Source organism: Tamandua tetradactyla, chromosome 11 (genome assembly GCF_023851605.1).
Source record: "Tamandua tetradactyla isolate mTamTet1 chromosome 11, mTamTet1.pri, whole genome shotgun sequence".
In the NCBI taxonomy this organism is placed as follows: domain Eukaryota; kingdom Metazoa; phylum Chordata; class Mammalia; order Pilosa; family Myrmecophagidae; genus Tamandua; species Tamandua tetradactyla.
The window spans coordinates 99,186,387-99,209,053 of record NC_135337.1 but is presented as its reverse complement, the minus strand read 5'-3'; the positions used below and the strand labels follow the sequence as shown (position 1 = coordinate 99,209,053).

At 36.8% G+C, this 22,667-nt stretch overlaps 1 protein-coding gene and 1 pseudogene across 1 annotated transcript; both read right to left on the bottom strand.

The window, feature by feature from the left end:
* Positions 1-340: 340 nt before the first annotated feature.
* LOC143649747 (olfactory receptor 8H1-like) lies at positions 341-22,526 on the bottom strand. Its single transcript, XM_077119670.1, has 2 exons — positions 22,312-22,526; positions 341-1,307 (listed from the first exon to the last, which is right to left on the bottom strand). The coding sequence occupies exon 2, from the start codon at positions 1,286-1,288 to the stop codon at positions 341-343; it is 948 nt and encodes a 315-aa protein (XP_076975785.1). The 5' UTR covers positions 1,289-1,307; positions 22,312-22,526.
* Positions 20,673-21,564, bottom strand: LOC143649320 (coiled-coil domain-containing protein 117 pseudogene; annotated as a pseudogene).
* Positions 22,527-22,667: the final 141 nt, after the last annotated feature.

Genomic DNA, 22,667 nt, shown 5'->3' with positions numbered 1-22,667 from the left:
TGATGTCTGAAAATGTTTTGTGCAATAAAATTCTCTGAAATTGGAATATGCATAGATATTTCTATGATGCAATTTGAAGGATAGCACCAAGGTTTATTTTTGTACTTTAGTTGACCTTAAAAACACATACATTTAAACTGTAGGTTTAAAACATATTTCATGGCTTCCAATTATTATATGGATGCCTAAAAACATATTTTCGGTAATGTTCTAGGTCTTCTGTGGTTTAATATATGATTCCTCAACAGAAATTAAAACTAATTAATGGATTCTATTGTATTTAAGGAGAGACCAATTAAATATCCAAATATGAAAGAACGATGTGTTTATGCTTTCAGTGTCATTTCAATTGTCTGGTGCCCTCTCTCTTCTGCATGACTCTGATGAGAGCATTTTTCACTTCTTTGTTTCTAAGACTATAAATGAATGGATTCAGCATGGGGATCACCATAGCATAAAACACAGAGGCCACTTGGTCCCTTCCCAAAGAGTAAGATTTCATTGGTTTTAAATAAGTAAAAATTGTAGTGCTATAATAGATGGTGACACCCAGGAGGTGGGAGGCACAAGTAGAGAAAGCTTTGCGCTTTCCTGAAGTAGAATGAATTTTCAGAATAGTAGAAAGAACACATTCATAGGACACAGAGATTGTGATAAAAGACACCAATACATTGAAAGTACCAAAAAAGTATATCATGATTTCAGTGTCATGAGTGTTAGTGCAGGACAGGGCTAAAAGTGGGGTTATGTCACAGAAAAAGTGATAGATGACATTAGACTTGCAGAACAGCAAACTGTTCATGTAAACAATATTGACAAAGGATTCAGTAAAGCCAATCATGTAGGACCCAGTGATAAGGGCCCGGGAAAGTCTTGTGGACATGACAATCGTGTAGTTCAGAGGATTACAGATGGCTACATAGCGGTCATAGGCCATTGAGGAGAGGAAAAAAAATTCAGTGGCCGCCAAGAAGAAAAAAAAAGACATCTGGGTGAAGCAGCCTAAGAATGAAATGTACTTGTTTGAAGCCAGTAAGTTTTCTAAGGTTTTAGGAGTGATGACTGTTGAGTAACTGAGATCAAGGAATGACAGGTGACTGAGAAAAAAATACATTGGGGTGTGAAGCTGGAGATCCAGATGAATTATCAATATCATCCCTGCATTGCCCAGCACAGTAATGAGGTATATCAGGAGAAACAGCACAAAGAGGACTGGCCTGACCACTTCAGAGTCTGTCAACCCCACAAGGATGAAGTCAGGCACATTTGTGTTGTTTCCATTTCCCATAGCTTTCAATGGTTGTGAACTGTTGAGAAATCAAATGTGATACTTAGCAAGAATGACTTTAAAATAGTTTTTTTTTATAGAAATGATCTTGCAGCTTTTAGAAAATATTATGAGAGTCCAGAAATACATAGTAAAGAGCAGTTTGCAAAATGCGAATGAAAAATACCTTAGTTTGCCTACCACATATAAAGTAGGTATAAATCAACATAATAGAAACACACAAACATGCACACAGATATATATTGCATAATTGGAATGATCATGACACTGTTATAAATACTTCCCTTGATTAACACATTTATCCAGAGATAATATTAAACTACAGCTAATACCATCTTTAATATTTTTTAGATGAGAGAAAGCGCACAGTAAATTGAGTAATTTATGAAGAGTTGAAATCATTAAATATTTGTTTTGTGATTCTACCAAGATTGGTTGAGAGTATAGATCATGTTCATAACACTATATTCTTACTTACATTTAATTTCAGAAAAGCAAAAATATGTAGCTATATAATAAACAATTGTAGAGTTTTCATGCAACATTTACTTTTTTGTATCTTTTATTTAATACAAATGAGAGATCAGACATTAAAATGTAAATATAAAATATATTTAAAATATATTAATATTTTAGAAAACACAGTAGTATTAATTTTCAGGAGAAATTTTTAGAGGATTATACAATCACAATTCTTCTTAAAATTATATTTTCAATATATGTTCATTTTGGATGACTCTGATTCCATCAATTATATATTTCTATCTCTATAAGTCCTTGGATCACTTAAATAAGGCCCAAATGATACATGAATTTATATAAAGACTCTTCTAAAAACATTCCTTTTTTGAGATAAATGAAAACATTCTCACTTTGTGATTAATACTTACCAGTCATCAAAGTAAATGAAAAACTTCTTCCAGCATTATCTGTCTAGAAACTCCTCAAACTCAGGTTTTTCTCATGAATAATACCATGTAAAGAACCTGAAAATTCTACTATACGTTTCCCTTGAGATAACTTATTTTAAAAGTATGTGGCCTGTAATTTTTAGGTAAAGTAAATGAACCTAAAAATTTTGTTCAGGCCCCGTTCAAATAAAAAATTCAACTGGGACTTCTCTCTCACAGTATACTACGGAGCTATTGTGAACATAAGGATAGTTGAGTAACACTTGTCTTTCTCCCTGATGCCATGGCACTTCTTATATTGAATAAGGCTGACAGTGCAACATTTGCTCATCTCTGGGGCCAATTTCCAAGGTAGATTGTTTGGCATGTTTCCAAGAATAAAAATTCAAGGACAATGCATCCATGTTAGATTTGTAGTAGAGAGCTGTCTTCCCCATGGAAACCGCATTGTGTTAAGCATCAGAGTTTGATATTCTTTCTGCTGCTCTAATTTATGACTGAGTAAGAAAGAATTTTTAAAAGAGATTTACTAAATTAGTCTGGGGCTGAAAGGCCAGATCGTTAGCCATCAGGGATGAAAGAATACATTTCTAACAATGAAACATTTTTATATTTAAAAGTGTGACTCTATTGTGGGATTAAACATTGTTCATTTCATGAAAATTATGGTACAACAAAATTCAAAGAAGAAAATGAAACTTCTTCATGAATGTTATTATTCTTCAGATATATTTACTTCCATGTAATTTGTATTTTACTTCTAAAGCATATATACATACACATATACACACATATAAACTATGCGTTAATATAATTTTATCACACTGAATTTCCAAGAATATCCTGATTTATTTTTCAATATTTATAATAAATGTTGACCTATGTTATAATAGATTTTGTAAAACCAACAAGTGCATGTAGTCTGCTTTGAATGGCATAGTATACCTAACTTAATTCTAAGAGTATGTGCCAGTGGATGCATGGGCTTTTCCCGAGGTGTCATAAGGAAGACATGATGGTTTTCTCCGCTCAGGTTTGGGGGTGTCCACTAATTCACACAGAAGATACAAAAATGTATTTAGCCACAAAAACGTTTGCACAACTTGTTTTATTAGTGTATTGACTTCATCGCCATAAAAGAAACATGAGAGAAGAAACTAAAAACCAGTGTTGAGACGAGTAAAGGTTTTATAACTATATTAATGGCCAAAATACAATCAGGTGAAATGCATTTATGTGACTCTATCATTAATTACTGATAATGAAATAAATTTCACCTACAGTTGGAAGCAACTTTTACAAGCAATGCTGTTTATAGTCCAGAATTTCAGGAGAGGATGTGATGGTACAGATCATGTAATTACAAAATAATATGTGATATATTTTACTCAGTTTCAACTATACAATTTTAAATTCATCAAAAAATCAATGATCCTGAGGCAAGCTTATTTGGACATTAATAAATCAGCATTAATTTATTTCACAATAGGTGGTCTTCGGATTTAAGATGTTCTATGTCAATGTAACCTCAATACGGTCTGCTTAATCCTTGAAAAATCACCTTGAGGGAGTGTTTCAGTTTGTTAACATTGCCAGAATGCAATATATCAGAAATGGACTGGTATTAAACAATGGGGATTTATTAGTTTGCAAATTTACAGCTCTAAGATCATGGAAATATCTAAATTAAGGCACTAAGAGGAAGATTTCTTCTTTGAGGAATGGCTGTTGGCATTTGAGTTTTCTCTGTCACCTGGAAAGGTACATGACCAGCCTCTGCTGTTCCTTCACTCCTGGGTGTTATTGCTTTCAGCTTAACCCAGTGGCCTCCTAGGTTTTTCTCTCTAAATTCTCTTGGTGTTTCTACATTTCCCACTCATAAAAGGTTTCAGTAAAAGATTAAGACTCATCTGGAATGGGTTGGGGTAACTAATAACTGAGATATAAATTGTGTATTATGAAACAAGAGTCACCTAATGCAACAAAAGATGAATTTGGGCTTGCACTCTTGTACTCTCACTTCAGGGTTGGGATCAACTGAAAATAAAGCCCAGAACTGCATTAGGCATGTGGGGCACAGCAATCTGAAGAGTACCATCTGCTGGTCAGGACAAGAAAATCACAGAATCAGGAGACTTCACAAGAAAGACTGGCACCCTGAAGTATCTATTCTCCTGTGTCTCTTTTCCAGGAACTAGACTCTTGATTTCACCTCACTCTGTGAGTCTAAGACCCATCTTCTCTTGAAAAAGAATAGACTGGTGTAGATCTGCTCTAGGGGCATCTTCCCCCCAAAACCAACCCTCCAGATATAAGTCCCTAGAGGTAACAAAAGAAGTGTTGAAATATAGAGAGACAAAAAAGAAAGGGAAACAAAAACAGCAGGTCTTTATTCACTGAGGAGTAAGAGGGAAGGGAAAGCATATTCCTGGGGGTAAAACAACTGCAGAAATTGGACAAACTCAAAAAATATTCCATAAATGCCAGGCAAGAATCATATAAATAGGTGCTGAAAAAAATTGGCAGTTAAACACAACCCATGTTAAAGTTCTAAAATAAATTGAACCATATGTCAAAGAAGAGTCAAAACACAAAGCCAGTCAACAACAAGAAGAAAAACCCTAGGCAAGAGAAAGAAATCAATTTCCAGAATAAACTAATCAAGAGAATCAAATGTCTAGACATTAGCAAAAGTCAAAGTTCACATTAAGAAGCTGGAAGGTAAGACCTAGTCAAAGGAACAAACTAGGAGTTGAAACAACTAATTAAGGATGTTCAAACAAATCTTCTAAATTACTTTAATGAGTTAATGAAAACATGACAAAGTAGATGGAGGATATACAGAAGACACAGGATAACCATAAAGAACTTGAAAGGATGCAAAAACAAATTTACAGAACTTAGGAGAATGGAAGATACAATAGAAATAAAAATTAGACATACAGCAGCAGATTTCAAGAGGCAGAAAAAAAGATCACTGAACTTGAGGAAATCTTGCATGTAAAATTTGTAGAGAAAAGAATAGAAAACTTGAGCAGATTAAAGGGAATTGAATGTCAGCATGAAGCATATGAATATTATGTTGTTAAATGAAACTTGCAGAAGTTAAAATCCCATAAAATAGTTAATAAAAGAAAAGACAAATACAAAATCTAATGTATATTTATATATATAAACATATATACATACACACAGGATGTCATCATATGATATAACCAGTCTCTCAATTCCCAAGAATGAAGACTCCTTTTCTTTACAGGGTTTTTAAAATTTTTATTACAGAGGTCCTGGGTTTACAGAAAAATCACGTATAAAATGTCAAAGACAAGATTCCAATACACCACCCACTAGCAACTACCTGAATATATACCACCTATCAACAACTGCTTGTGGAAAATTGATTTCAATTGATCTTAGCACGTTTTATGAAAAATGTTGTATGTTCACTTAGGGTTCAATATTTGTATAGTGTAGTTCCATAGATTTTTAAAAACTGTTTATCCTGTTACCATATTTTCAGTCTATTTCCACTTTTAATGACATCCAGATGTATCATTAATAAGCTGCTAATTGTGTTCACAATGTTATAGATCACCAACCATTAACAAAAACTTTCTGGCATGTCTTATAAGAATCTTGTATGCTTAAATCTTAACTTCCCATAACTTACCCCCACACAATCTCTAGTAACTTGTATTCTAGATTACAACTCTCTGAGTTTCCATATTGTAATTAGTTCATGTTAATGAGATGACATAATATTTTTCCCTTTGTGTCAGGTTTATTTCACTCAGCGTAATGTCCTCAAATTCCATCATGTTGTCACATGCATTAGGACTTCACTTCTTTTTCACAAACCCAGTAATATTCCATTGCATCAATCACATTTATTTATTCATTCATCACTTAATGGACACTTGGATTAATTCCATCTCTTAGCAAATATACATAATGTCTCTATGAACACCAGTGTGCAAATGTCTGCTTCAGTCCCTGCTTTCAATTATTTTAACTATATGCCTAGTAGTGAGATTATCAGGTGTGCTAGTTTGAATCTGTTGTGTACTCCAGGAATCCATGTCCCTTAATCGTAATTCAATGTTCCTGCATGGTATTTTTCTTGTTTCCATGGAGATGTGACCCACCCAATTGTGGGTGGTAACTTTTGTTTCTATGGTTTCCATGGGGTTGTATCTCCACCTATTCAAGGTGAGGTTGCTTCCTGGACAACTTTAAGAGGGAACCATTTTGGAAAAAGCTTGAGAGCGACAAGAGCTGTGGCATATTTCTCAGGGACTGGAGCCTAGCCATACTTAAAAAATTTTTTACTCCCTCCCTGTATTCTCTCCCTGTCTCTCATGTCTGTAACCTAGCTCATTGTCCCCCCTTCCCCCTCTTGTCGTAGACTGCCCATTTCCGTAGCTCACCACTAAACCGCAAGCCTCCCTGTTATTTGCTCCACTTCTCCATACCGTTATTTGCTTCACTTCTCTATACCTAACCTTAGCCCTCAGCCTAGAAACTGTCTCTAAGCTTGTGTAATTGGCCCCCTACCCCTCTTGCCCACGCCCCTGCTCCCTCCCCCTCCTAACCGATACTTAACCGGGACTCTCCCAGCCTCGGGGTCTTTAGCGTACTTGAGCTGCTTTGGTACCTAAGCTCTTGCGATGTAACAATAAAGAAGCTTTGTGCTGATTAATTAGCCTCTGGCTCAAGTCCTTTAGTCCCCTAGCTGAGAGGGCTAGGCTCTGCTTACCCAGGTTTGTTTCCCGCGAGTTTGCCCCCTAACTCACCCAGTGCTACGGTCGCGCGGCCCGGCTGAAGCTATCAGCAGCAAAGAGCCACCAAAATAAACAGACCACAGGCAGCCCAAGACCTTTGGAGTGGAAGAAGGAAAAAAACCCTAGGAGAGCTTCATGAAACAAGAAGCAAGCAGAGAAAGCTAGCAGACTTTTCCATGTGCTCTTTCAGCTGAGAGAGAAACCCTGAACTTCATCAGCCTTTTTTGAGTGAAGGTAACCTCTTCTTTATTTGGACATTTTCATAGCCTTACCTTAAATTGAACTTTTTCACAGCCTTAAAACTATAAACTTGCAACTTAATAAATTCCTTTTTATTAAGGTATATCACATTCCAACAGCTTGCAAACTAAAACACCAGGTCATAAAATAATTTTATTGTTAGCATCCTGATGAAATGAAAAACTGTCTTCCACAGCAGCTGCACCATTTTATATCCCCACAATCAAGGAATGAGTGTTCCTATTTCTCTGAATCCTCAAGACAATTTGTAATTTTGTTGTTCATTTAATAGTAAGCATGATAGTGTCTGTTTATTTAACAGTAACCATTACAGTGGAGAGAAAAATTATATCTCTCAATTTTGACTTGCATACCCCTAATAACTATTGACGTAGAGCATTTTTACATGTGCTTTCTGGCCATCTATGTGTCTTTTCTGAAGAGATGTTTATTCATGATTTTTGTTCATTTTTAATTTGGTTGTCTTTTAGTTGTTAAGTTGAATGATTTCTTTATATATTATGGATATTAATCTTTTATCAGGTATGTGGTTTCCAAATATTTTCTTCTATTGTATAGGTTGCTTTTTCATTTTCATGGTACAAACCTTTGAGGAACAATAGTTCTAAATTTTGATGATACCACACTAATTTATTTATTCTTTTGATACTTGTCCTTAGAGTGTAAAGTCTGTCAAGCAAATGCCTAACACAGTGTTCCAAATATGCTTCCTTGTGTTTTCTTACAGGAGTTTCATAGTTCTACCTCTTATACTAATGTCATTGATGCATTTTGAGTTGACTTTTGTATATAGTACATTACCTGCAAATGGAGACCCAGTTTTTCCAACACCATTTCTGGTATTATTCTTTCCCAATTGAGTGGTCTCACCACCATGTCAAAAATAAGTTAATCATAAATGCGAAGTTGATTTCTGAACTCTCAATTCAATTCCTTTTTTTCTATGTCTGTCCTTGTGCCACTACCATGTTGTATTGATTACTGGCTTTGTAACAATTTTTTTTAATTTTATTTTTAACTGTTTTACTGTGTAGTATAACATATATACAAAGCGAATAAATAAAAAACAATCATTTTCAAAGCATTCTTTTTTTTATTTTTTATTATTTTTTTTATTAATTAAAAAAAATTAACTAACACAACATTAGAAATCAATCCATTCTACATATGCAATCAGTAATTCTTAATATCATCACATAGGTGTATGGTCATCATTTCTCAGTACATATGCATCGATTTAGAGAAAGAAATAGTACGACAACAGAAAAAGAAATAAAGTGATAACACAGAGAAAACACAAATAAAAATAAAAAATACAAAAATATATAAGAGAAAGAAAAAAAAAAACAAAACTATAGATCAGATGCAGCTTCATTCAGCGTTCCAACATATTTACATTACAGTTAGGCAGTATTGTGCTGACTATTTTTTTTTTTTTTTTTAGACATCATACCATTCTACATATGCAATCAGTAATTCTTAACATCATCACATAGATGCATGATCATCGTTTCTTAGTACATTTGCATCGGTTTAGAAGAACTAGCAGTATAACAGAAAAAAATATAGAATGTTAATATAGAGAAAAAAAAATAAAAGTAATAATAATAAGAACAAAACAAACAAAACAAAACAAAACAAGAACCTATCGCTTGGATGCAGCTTCGTTCAGTATTTTAACATGATTACTTTACAATTAGGTATTATTGTGCTGTCCATTTTTGAGTTTTTGTATCTAGTCCTATTGCACAGTCTGTATTCCATCAGCTCCAATTACCCATTATCTTACCCTGTTTCTAACTCCTGCTGAACTCTGTTACCAATGACATATTCCAAGTTTATTCTCGAGTATTGATTCACATCATTGGGACCATACAGTATTTGTCTTTTAGTTTTTGGCTAGACTCACTCAGCATAATGTTCTCTAGGTCCATCCATGTTATTACATGCTTCATAAGTTTATCCTGCCTTAAAGCTGCATAATATTCCATCGTATGTATATACCACAGTTTGTTTAGCCACTCGTCTGTTGATGGACATTTTGGCTGTTTCCATCTCTTTGCAATTGTAAATAACGCTGCTATAAACATTGGTGTGCAAATGTCTGTTTGAGTTTTTGCCCTTAATTCCTTTGAGTAGATTCCCAGCAATGGTATTGCTGGGTCGTATGGCAATTCTATATTCAGCTTTTTGAGGAACCGCCAAACTGTTTTCCACAGTGGTTGCACCCTTTGACATTCCCACCAACAGTGGATAAGTGTGCCTCTTTCACCGCATCCTCTCCAGCACTTGTCATTTTCTGTTTTGTTGATAATGGCCATTCTGGTGGGTGTGAGATGATATCTCATTGTGGTTTTGATTTGCATTTCTCTAATGGCCAGGGACATTGAGCATCTCTTCATGTGTCTTTTGGCCATTTGTATTTCCTCCTCTGAGAGGTGTCTATTCAAGTCTTTTTCCCATTTTGTAATTGGGTTGGCTATCTTTTTGTTGTTGAGTTGAACAATCTCATTATAAATTCTGGATACTAGACCTTTATCTGATATGTCGTTTCCAAATATTGATTCCCATTGTGTAGGCTGTCTTTCTACTTTCTTGATGAAGTTCTTTGATGCACAAAAGTGTTTAATTTTGAGGAGTTCCCATTTATTTATTTCCTTCTTCAGTGCTCTTGCTTTAGGTGTAAGGTCCATAAAACTGCCTCCAATTGTAAGATTCATAAGATATGTCCCTACATTTTCCTCTAACTGTTCTATGGTCTTAGACCTAATGTTTAGATCTTTGATCCATTTTGAGTTAACTTTTGTGTAGGGTGTGAGATATGGGTCTTCTTTCATTCTTTTGCATATGGATATCCAGTTCTCTAGGCACCATTTATTGAAGAGACTGTTCTGTCCCAGGTGAGTTGGCTTGACTGCCTTATCAAAGATCAAATGTCCATAGATGACAGGGTCTATATCTGAGCACTCTATTCGATTCCATTGGTCGATATATCTATCTTTATGCCAATACCATGCTGTTTTGACCACTGTGGCTTCATAATATGCCTTAAAGTCAGGCAGAGCAAGACCTCCAGCTTCGTTTTTTTTCCTCAAGATGTTTTTAGCAATTCGGGGCACCCTGCCCTTCCAGATAAATTTGCTTATTGGTTTTTCTATTTCTGAAAAATACGTTGTTGGGATTTTGATTGGTATTGCATTGAATCTGTAAATCAATTTAGGTAGGATTGACATCTTAACTATATTTAGTCTTCCAATCCATGAACACGGTATGCCCTTCCATCTGTTTAGGTCTTCTGTGATTTCTTTTAGCAGTTTTTTGTAGTTTTCTTTATATAGGTTTTTTGTCTCTTTAGTTAAATTTATTCCTAGGTATTTTATTCTTTTAGTTGCAATTGTAAATGGGATTCGTTTCTTGATTTCCCCCTCCGCTTGTTCATTGCTAGTGTATAGAAATGCTACAGATTTTTGAATGTTGATCTTGTAACCTGCTACTTTGCTGTACTCATTTATTAGCTCTAGTAGTTTTGTTGTGGATTTTTCCGGGTTTTCGACGTATAGTATCATATCATCTGCAAACAGTGATAGTTTTACTTCTTCCTTTCCAATTTTGATGCCTTGTATTTCTTTTTCTTGTCTAATTGCTCTGGCTAGAACCTCCAACACAATGTTGAATAATAGTGGTGATAGTGGACATCCTTGTCTTGTTCCTGATCTTAGGGGGAACGTTTTCAATTTTTCCCCATTAAGGATGATATTAGCTGTGGGTTTTTCATATATTCCCTCTATCATTTTAAGGAAGTTCCCTTGTATTCCTATCCTTTGAAGTGTTTTCAACAGGAAAGGATGTTGAATCTTGTCAAATGCCTTCTCTGCATCAATTGAGATGATCATGTGATTTTTCTGCTTTGATTTGTTGATATGGTGTATTACATTAATTGATTTTCTTATGTTGAACCATCCTTGCATACCTGGGATGAATCCTACTTGGTCATGATGAATAATTCTTTTAATGTGCTGTTGGATACGATTTGCTAGAATTTTATTGAGGATTTTTACATCTATATTCATTAGAGAGATTGGCCTGTAGTTTTCTTTTCTTGTAATATCTTTGCCTGGTTTTGGTATGAGGGTAATGTTGGCGTCATAGAATGAATTAAGTAGTTTTCCCTCCACTTCGATTTTTTTGAAGAGTTTGAGGAGAGTTGGTACTAATTCTTTCTGGAATGTTTGATAGAATTCACATGTGAAGCCGTCTGGTCCTGGACTTTTCTTTTTAGGAAGCTTTTGAATGGCTGCTTCAATTTCTTTACTTGTGATTGGTTTGTTGAGGTCATCTATGTCTTCTTGAGTCAAAGTTGGTTGTTCATGTCTTTCCAGGAACCCGTCCATTTCCTCTAAATTGTTGTATTTATTAGCGTAAAGTTGTTCATAGTATCCTGTTATTACCTCTTTTATTTCTGTGAGGTCAGTAGTTATGTCTCCTCTTCCATTTCTGATCTTATTTATTTGCATCCTCTCTCTTCTTCTTTTTGTCAATCTTGCTAAGGGCCCATCAATCTTATTGATTTTCTCATAGAACCAACTTCTGGTCTTATTGATTTTCTCTATTGTTTTCATGTTTTCAATTTCATTTATTTGTGCTCTAATCTTTGTTATTTCTTTCCTTTTGCTTGCTTTGGGGTTAGCTTGCTGTTCTTTCTCCAGTTCTTCCAAATGGATAGTTAATTCCTGAATTTTTGCCTTTTCTTCTTTTCTGATATAGGCATTTAGAGCAATAAATTTCCCTCTTAGCACTGCCTTTGCTGCGTCCCATAAGTTTTGATATGTTGTGTTTACATTTTCATTCGCCTCGAGGTATTTGCTAATTTCTCTAGCAATTTCTTCTTTGACCCAGTCGTTGTTTAGGAGTGTGTTGTTGAGCCTCCACATATTTGTGAATTTTCTGGCACTCTGCCTATTATTGATTTCCAACATCATTCCTTTATGGTCCGAGAAAGTGTTGTGTAAGATTTCAATCTTTTTAAATTTGTTAAGACTTGCTTTGTGACCCAGCATATGGTCTATCTTTGAGAATGATCCATGAGCACTTGAGAAAAGGTGTATCCTGCTGTTGTGGGATGTAATGTCCTATAAATGTCTATTAAGTCTAGTTCATTTATAGTAATATTCAGATTCTCTATTTCTTTGTTCATCCTCTGTCTAGATGTTCTGTCCATTGATGAGAGTGGTGAGTTGAAGTCTCCAACTATTATGGTATATGAGTCTATTTCCCTTTTCAGTGTTTGCAGTATATTCCTCACGTATTTTGGGGCATTCTGATTCGGTGCGTAAATATTTATGATTGTTATGTCTTCTTGTTTAATTGTTCCTTTTATTAATATATAGTGTCCTTCTTTGTCTCTTTTAACTGTTTTACATTTGAAGTCTAATTTGTTGAGTATTAGTGTAGCCACTCCTGCTCTTTTCTGATTGTTATTTGCATGAAATATCTTTTCCCAACCTTTCACTTTCAACCTATGTTTATCTTTGGGTCTAAGATGTGTTTCCTGTAGACAGCATATCGAAGGATCCTGTTTTTTAATCCATTCTGCCAATCTATGTCTTTTGATTGGGGAATTCAGTCCATTGACATTTAGTGTTATTACTGTTTGGATAATATTTTCCTCTATCATTTTGCCTTTTGTATTATATATATCATATCTGATTTTCCTTCTTTCTACACTCTTTTCCATATCTCTCTCTTCTGTCTTTTTGTATCTGACTCTAGTGCTCCCTTTAGTATTTCTTGCAGAGCTGGTCTCTTGGTCACAAATTCTTTCAGTGACTTTTTGTCTGAGAATGTTTTAATTTCTCCCTCATTTTTGAAGGATAATTTTGCTGGATATAGGAGTCTTGGTTGGCAGTTTTTCTCTTTTAGTATTTTAAATATATCATCCCACTGTCTTCTAGCCTCCATGGTTTCTGCTGAGAAATCTACACAAAGTCTTATTGGGTTTCCCTTGTATGTAATGGATTGTTTTTCTCTTGCTGCTTTCAAGATCTTCTCTTTCTCTTTGACCTCTGACATTCTAACTAGTAAGTGTCTTGGAGAACGCCTATTTGGGTCTAATCTCTTTGGGGTGTGCTGCACTTCTTGGAGCAGTAATTTTAGGTCTTTCATAAGAGTTGGGAAATTTTCAGTGATAATTTCTTCCATTAGTTTTTCTCCTCCTTTTCCCTTCCCTTCTCCTTCTGGGACACCCACAACACGTATATTTGTGCGGTTCATATTGTCCTTGAGTTCCCTGATACCCTGTTCAAATTTTTCCATTCTTTTCCCTATAGTTTCTGTTTCTTTTTGGAATTCAGATGTTCCATCCTCCAATTCACTAATTCTATCTTCTGTCTCTTTAAATCTATCATTGTAGCTATCCATTATTTTTTCTATGTTTGCTACTTTATCCTTCCATAAGTTCTGCGATTTGTTTTTTCAGTTTTTCTATTTCTTCTTTATGTTCAGCCCATGTCCTCTTCATGTCCTCCCTCAATTTATCGATTTCATTTTTGAAGAGGTTTTCCATTTCTGTTCGTATATTCAGCATTAGTTGTCTCAGCTCTTGTGTCTCATTTGAGCTATTGGTTTGTTCCTTTGACTGAGCCATATTCTCAATCTTTTGAGCGTGGACAGTTATCTTCTGCTGCTGGCGTCTGGGCATTTATTCAGATTTCTCTTGGTGTTGGACCCAGCAAGGTTGTAATATTTTTCTGTGAAATCTCTGGGATCTGTTTTTCTTATTTTGCCCAGTATGTGGCGCACGTGGCACACGTTTGTCTCAAGTGTTTGGAATGGGTCTCCCCCAGTCACCGATCTCCGTGGCCTGGGGATTTCGGATCCAATTCTCTCCGTTGGTTCAGGTGCCGCGCGTGGTGGGGGCGTCAGCTGCCGCGGCTTGAGGGGACCCTGTGGCTGGTTGCGGGCCGCAGCGGGTCTGGGGGATTCCCCACCGGACCAGGAAGCTTCCCGTGGGGGGGGACTACCGCTGCTTGGATAGCCCTCCTATCCGAGACTCGTATCCGCGGACTCGAAGCAGAGACTCGAAGCCGCCCGCAAAAGAGGGGTGCCGCCTGCCTCGGCTTGGGAAACTTGCTTCTCCAATACTCTCAGCTGGCCCGGAAAGGAGGGAGGGAGTAGCTCGGACCACCGCAGCTGCCGCTGATCGGGAAATCACGCGCCGCTCGGGGGTCTCACCGCAGCTGAGTCTCGCAGTCAGTCTAGCCAGCCCAGACTTTGGATAGCCCTCTGATCTGAGATTCGTAGCCGCGGACTCAAAGCCAAGACTCGAAGCCACCCGCAGAAGAAGGGCGCCGCCTGCCTCGGCTTGGGAAACTTGCTTCTCCGATACTCTCAGCCGGCCCGGGAAGGAGGGAGGGATTAGCTCGGACCGCCGCAGCTGTGGCTGCTCGGCAAATCACGCGCTTCTCGGGGGTCTCGCCGCAGCCAAGAGTCGCAGTCAGACTTGCCAGCCCAGACTTTGTATAGCCCTCTGATCCGAGACTCGTAGCTGTGGACTCGAAGCTGAGACTCGAAGCCGCCTGCAAAAGTGTCGCACCGGCCGCCTTGGCTGGGAAGCTTGTCTCTCTGAGTCTCTCAGCCAGCCCGGGAAGGAGGGAGGGATTAGCTTGGACCGCCACAGCTGCAGCTGCTCGGGGGTCTCGCTGCAGCCAAGTCTCGCAATCAGACTTGCCAGCCCAGACTTTGGATAGCCCTCTGATGCGAGACTCGTAGTCGCGGACTCAAAGCCGAGACTCGAAGCTGCCCGCAAAAGTGTGGCCCCGGCCGCCTTGGCTGGGAAGCTTTTGTCTCTCCGCGTCCCTCAGCCAGCCCGGGAAGGAGGGAGGGATTAGCTCGGACCGCCGCAGCTGCGGCTGCTCGGGAAATCGCCCGCCGCTTGGGCATCTCACTCACCGCAGCCGAGTTTCGCAGTCAGACTAACCAGCCCAGACTGGGTTACGCTGTGTGTCCATTCCCTGCTGTAGCCCCGGGAGCTGTTCTATACTGTTTCTGTTCACCTATTAGTTGATTTGGAGTCGGAGGAACTAAGACGCATGTACCTTACTAAGACGCCATCTTGGATCTCCAACGCATTCTTCAACAAATAGTTACAGGACAGATCCTTGAGTTTGTCATGGGTAAGCATATGCTCCTCCCATATTTTACTTTTTTATCATCACAATCGACTTTTTTTCCTTCCTTTAATTTTGTGAAAAATTGTATCTATACAAAAAAAGGTATAAATTACAAAGCACGGCACCACAATAAGTTGTAGAACATATTTCAGAGTGTGACATGGGTTACAGTTCCACAATTTTTTCTTTTTACTTCTTGTTTCTCTCAAACACTGGAGACTAAAGAAGATATCAAATTAATGATTCAGCATTCATATTCATTTGTTAAATCCTATCTTTTCTGTATAACTTCACCACCACCTTTGATCTTTCCATCCTTCACTTTAGGGGTGTTTGGGCTATGGTAAGTCTAAATTTTTCGTATTGGAAGGGTCTGTCACTAATATGGGGTAGGAAGATGGAACTATCTGATGTTCTGGAGATGCTAGGTTAGGTTTCAGAATTTATCTGGTCCAGGGGCCCATCTGAATGTTGTAGATTGCTGGGAAGTTACTCTAGTGTACGGAACCCCTGTGGAATCTTATATATTGCCCTAGGTGTCCTTTAGGGTTGGCTGGAATGGCCCTGCTTAATAACAAGTTTTAAGAACATGTACTGTGAGAGTTGCAACTCCATTCTTCTTTTTCAGTAGGTTTTTGGCTATTAGGGGCTTTGTTCCCTTGTAAATCATTTTGATAAATGGGTTTTCCATTTCTGTAAAGCAGGTTGTTGGAACTTTGATTGGATAGGATGCTAGCTGTGGTGTTTTCATATAATCTCTTTGTCACACCTGTGAAGTTTGCTTCTATTCTTACATATCTTTTGAAATAGATTTCCTTGTATTTTGTATTAGGCTGAAGCTCAGTATAACTTTGCTGAGGAGTTTTCCATCTACAAGAGATATCGTTCTGTTTTTTCTTTTCTTGTTGTATCATAATCTACCTTTTTATGATGACAGCTTCAAAGAATGAGGTAGTGAGTGTCTTCTCCTCTTCAAATTGTGGAGGAATTGAGCAGAATTGATGTTACATCTTCTGGAATGTGTGGTAGAATTCTGCTGGAAAGTTGTCTGATCTTGGGCTTTTATTTGCTGGGAGGCTTTGATTAGTGATACAAACTTTTTACTAATAAGAGTAATCTTCTACTAATATTCAGTCAATGTTGATAGTTTTGTGATTCTATGAATTTGTCCATCTCTTCCAAGTTATCTAAATTATTGGCTTTCACTTGTTCATACTACACTCTTATAGAGCTATTTATTTCAGTAGGATTGACATTAATGTCCCCGTTTTCATTTCTGATTTTCATTATTTGTATCCTCTCTCTTTTTTTCTTTGTCAGACTAGTCTAATGTGTGTCAATTACTGATTTTTTCACAAAGCCAACTTTTAGTTTTGTTGATTCTCTTTATTAATTTTCTTTTAGTGTTTTTTATTTCATTTATCACTGCTTTAATCTTTGTTTTAGTTCGGGTTTCCTTTCCTTGTTCTTCTACTTTTGAGATTTGCTCTATTTGATGTTTTTTCTTTTTTAATGTAAAGATTTAGAGCTATAAATTTCCCTCCCAACACTGCCTTCACTTCCTCCCGTAAATGTTGGTATGCTGTATTTTGATTTACATTCACCTCAAATATTTCTTAATTTCACCATTTATTTCCTTAATACATTGGTTGTTTAAGAGCATGTTTTTAAATTTCCACATACTTGTGAGTGTTCCACCTCTCCCTCTTTTATATTTCTAGCTTCATTCAGTGGTGTTCAGGGAATAAGCATTATGTGATTTACATATTTTTAAATGTACTGATACTTGTTTTGAAACCAACACATGACCTATCCTGTAAATGATCCATGCAGACTCAGGAAGAAGGTGTATTCCTTTTCTATTGGATACATTATTCCATATATGTCTGTGAGCTCTAGTTGGCTTAGTATATCATTAAACTTCTGTAGTTCTTTATTGATCTTCTGACTATATGTTCTATTCATTATTAAAAATGGTGTGTAAAAATCTTCTACTACAAATTGAGAACCGTCATTTTTTTCCTTCAAATCTGTGTATTTGCTTCATATATTTTGGGATTTTGATGTTTGATACATATATATCTGTAATTGTTACATCTTCCTATTGAATTTTCCCCTTTGTCAGTATGTAATAACCATGTTCAAAAATATCTGGGAGGTGATTTGAAAAATTTCACGTCTACTTGATATTATCCATTTTTTTTCTGCACAAGGTATCTGATTCCTTCAAGATGGGGGATGGAGGTGAGGAAGAAACCAAGAAAATATAATGTAACAAAAAGAATTGTGGTTGTATCCCATTGTGGGATGAAAGGGCCAATATTAGACTCACTTAAAAGTCAGAGTGGTCATATGCACACTGTTGATTATGATTCACAATGGATGGAGGTGGTCTAAGGTACAGCGACTGAGTAATGGAAGTGGGAATTATGTTGTATACAAATAACTGAGTACTGAGTGGACTCAAGAAAGAATGGATTTGTGAAGCATGCAACTAGGTGAATAAAGACTATGTGCTGAATGAGATACCAGGAACAAAAAGACAAATATTATCGTGCTTCAATCATATGGATGAACTATATTATAAAAACTTGGTGAACTTAAGTCCAAAGCATAGGTTATCAGATTGGGTTCTCTTGTAAAGTGTCCTAGATTGTAAGCTCTTCCAGCAATCATATATACTCATGAGTTGTAATTGTAATTTCTAAATTCTGAAATACTGTTTGTATATAAGGTGGTCATCCCAAGAAACTTCAGGTATTTATGTGACAAAGTTAGAGCTCTGAAGTTATGAAAGTCAGCAGTACTTCATATAGGAATGTTTGAAAATTTGAAAAAGTGATCAGACTTTGAATAGAGATATGAAGGAAGCTGATCTGGATAGGACTATGGTAGAGCAGAATACAGGGTAAAGGGAGATATCATCCATATTTTAAAACTTCAACTTTTATAGGAGAGTAAAAGGAGAGATTTTATTTGGTGTGAAATTTATATTTTGGTAGTGAATTACCTAATTTAACTTTATGGTCTGTTTAGTTAAACACAATAAATATGTGGTGTGTTAAATAAGGCATTTCTTCATTTGCCCAGATTAGTGTGATGCCCCAATATATCCCAGATTTAATTTGAGCAATGACTCAAGAAGTGCTTGCAAAGGTCTTTTGGAGGACTAATGAGAAAGGAGTAAATATTCAATGTCTCCATTTGGAGAATTTTTGATAATCTTGCAGGCAGTGCGGACAACCAAGTAAGTGGGCTGAGTCTTTAATCCTGCAGTTACCCCTATGAAACATATTCCTGCAAAGGAAAGGCTAAACCTACTTAAAATTGGACCTAAGAGTCACTCCCAGAGAACCTATTTTGTTGCTCAGATGTGGGATCTCTCTCTAAACCAACTCAGCAGGTGAACTCACTGTCTTTCCTCCTACATGGGGCATGACTCCCAGGGGTATAAATCTTCCTAGAAATGGGAGACAGAACACCTGGAATGAGCCATAACCCAGCATCAAGTGATTGAGAAAGCCTCCTTCACCAAAAAAAGGGAAGGAAAAAATGAAACAAAATAAAGCTTCAGTGGCTGGGAGATTTCAATCAAAGTCAAGAGGTTATCCTGGAGGTTATTCCTCTGAATTATATAGACATCACATTTTAGTGTTTGCTATATTGGAGTGCCTGGAGAGAAGTACCTGAAGCTGTCAAGCTGTGCTCCAGGAACCCTGATTCTTGAAGATGATTGTATACAGATATAACTTTTACAATGCGATCATGTGATTGTGGAAACCTTATGTCTGATAGTTCTTTTATCCAGGGTATGGACAGACAAGTAAAAAAAATATGGATAAAAATAAATGAATAATAAGGAAGATAAGGGGTGAAATAATTAGGGTAGATGGAAATACTAGTGATCAAGAGAGGGAGAGATAAGGGGTATGAGATGTATGAGTTTTGCTTTTTCTTTTTCTGGAGAGTTGCAAATGTTCTAAAAATTTATTATGGTGATGAATACAAAACTATGTGATGATTTTGTGAGCCATTCATTTTATACCTGCATGGAATGCATATGTGTGAAGATTTTTAAATAAAGATTTTTTTAAAAGTCAAAGTGAATAGAAGCAATAAATGAAATATTATTGTATGTTGCACTATGAATCCTTGCCACAAAAAAGAGCTCATCCTGAAAAATAGTAAACTTGTATCTAAGTTATTTCCAAGGAAAAACTTAAGCCTGTTTAGACAGTCTAAATCAGTTTAAAATTCCCTGCTGGCAAGAAGTTATTTCCCTACATGTTCAGGCTTACTGTACAATAGTTTAAGCACCAGGAAAACTGGTTATTTCAGAGCATTTCAATGTCACTTACCCCTATGTTCTCTGGATTGTTTTCTAAATTAATTTGAAAAAAATGGCTAGTTAATAAAAGTACAAACTTTAAAAAAAATACCAGAAGTTATTGATTTGGGCTTAGCTGACATAGCACTTCCTCCAGATTTAACATTTAATGAAGGGATGCTGCTCCCAAAACCATTTTATACATGAGTTACCTCAAATATTTAAATTATCACTCAGAGTTAACTCAGTACATACATTGGTGAATAACTGGGTTTATCAACTATGCAAGGCAAACCAAGGGACAACAGTAGTACCAGGCAAATAAGTCATGAATGAAAACCCTTTTCTTTATATTTCCAGGTCTATTCATTCAATAGAACAATATTGAATTGACAATGAATTTACAGGTTTGAGGGCGTCTGTTAATTCCTTAACAATGGGCTTGAACTACTGTTTTATCCCCTCCTTCTCATCAACTACATATACTCATCACTGTAAACAGAGCTCCCAGTCATCTGCACACTAAGCTGTAACTGAAGTGCCAGGGTACAGTTGCAGCAGGAGTATCCTCCTTAATGTATCTTTTCCATTTAAAGGAGACTATTCTCAGAGTGCCTGAATAGTTTAGAAAATGGGACTGATGATTAAAGTCACCGTTACTCATAGAGCCATTCCAATGCCTTTGTAGAGGCTCTAACCTAAGATTGCATTAATAATCCCCTATAAAACTCCTTTTCCCTTGACACAAGCTTTCTTGGCCAAAAATTCAATACAGTAAAACGCTATCCAAAATGAAGAGTCCAGCTCCAAATCGCAGGTGGGGATATGATACCATTTTCATAAAACTTTAAATCCTTATATGATGTCAATAGGCTGACAGCTGAACACAGGAGCCTTCCAAAATTTGATTAAGAACTTAAGGATAAAAAGTGGTTTCTAGAGTTCCATCTTTTCTTCTGTGCAAGTAGTTGCCTCCAAGCTACTGTAAAGCATCTCCACTTGCTGAGGTTCCAAGAACAGTTCAGTTCCCTGAGGGAAGGCATTGCCAGCAGGTACATGCTTTCTTTGGAATTTTCCTGTATAATTCTTAGCATTAGAGGGTTGCTTTGCCTTATCAGAAAGGAGTTTAGGGAGAGGTTTCTAGAGCACAGGCTCCATGGAAGGATGGCTCACAGACTCAATCACTATCTTTGTGAAAACTTTAGCAAACTCGCTCTTCAGTCTGTTTTCATGCTATCAGAAAAGACAAGACTGGGGAGATGATCAATATATCTGTTGGCTTCAACTTCATCCTAATCAGTTTCCCTGTCCTCAATCTCCTGAAGTCTCCTCAGGGAAAACTCACACTGCAGTTCTCCTGTGTCTGAGCCATTTCTCCACAAATGACAGCTATAGTGCCAGATGCAGAAAATCCCCTGATGCATGGATTTACTTCATGACCCTCTGTATCTTCATGGGTGGAAAGAATTCAGTCATAAGGACCAGGGCAAAACCCTGCTCCTGTCAACCTTTTCTTTCTAACCAGAAAAACATCCTCATCATCCTCTCACTTGTGTTTCTTTTGGTAGTGAACTGAAATACATCCACACTCCCTCTCAGGCTGCTCCGGGTGACTCAGGACACAGCCATGGGGCCGAATGGGCTCTGTCCACTGCTGGTGAGAAGACGCACACAGGAAGGCCCAAGGTTCTGCTAGAAGTCCAAGCTGCCACTTAGGAGCAGCCCTCAAGGGCCACCTGAACAAGGCCATAGCCTGGGAGAAGACAAGGCTGCCCCTGCCACTCCAACTGCCCATGTCCACAGGCTCCAGGCTGTGGCCACAGTCCATCCTTATCTTTTGTAACAGTTTTTCTGTTGACTCTATTTAATCTAATATTAGTATAACCATTCCAGGTTTGTTTTGGTTACTTCTTTTAGGATATAAATTTTTCGACCTTTTCATCCTCAAACTACATGCATCTCTGTTTTTTCTTTTTCTTTTCCTTTATATTTATTTATTAAATTTTAAAGTTCATCCTTTATAGACAGCATCTAGTTAGATTATACCATTTAATCCATTCACCCAATCTCTCTGCCTTATGACTGGGGATTTTAATCTGTTTATATTTAAAGTCACTGCTGATAATGCAAGACTTTCTTCCACAATTCTGCAACCTAGTCTTTGCAAGTCTTATACCATTTTTGTCTCTCACTTCTATTAAATCCTACTTGTTAACTTATTTGTATGTTGTACCATATTGAGAGTCTTCTCAATTATTTCTGGATATATTTTTCATCTATTATTCTTGTGATTACTACAGGGTTACAGTTTAATATAATAAATATTTAGCAATCATATTTGATTTGATACCATGTCATCTTCAACAGCTTGCATGTATAATTTTCATATACCTCCATGCCCATATCATTTTATATCTTTGTATAAGTGAATGCACTTTTATCTTTATACAGTGTATATCCAAAACACCTGGATTGATTATTAACTTTTTATGTATTTGTATTTAAACTCATGTAAGAAGCAGGATGTAACTACATACTAACAATATAATAGAATAGTACTGGCATTTTTAATTACCTTATTGATTATCTTCATATCAGATCTATATTTCTTTATGTCACTTCGAACTGCTGTGTAGTACTCTTTCCTGTCAGTCTCAGTAATTCCCTTTACCATTGCTCATAGGATTGGTTGAGTTTATCTCAGCTTTTACTTATCTGTTACTGTATTAATTTTCCCGTCATTTTTTTCGTGGGGTGTGGTTCAGGATCTGAACCTCCTTCCTATGATTTTTGAAGAAGAATCTTGCTGGAAATAGAATTCTTGGCTGGCAATTGTTTCCTTCAGCATTCTAATTATTTAGACCCATTCCCTTCTTCTCTCCATGGCTTCTGATGAGAATTCAGGACTCAATCTGATTGGGACTCCCTTAT

What these genes read in the sequence shown, in the direction of transcription:
- LOC143649747 (XM_077119670.1), bottom strand. Translation starts at nt 1,288, where the DNA reads ATGGGAAATGGAAACAACACAAATGTGCCTGACTTCATCCTTGTGGGG.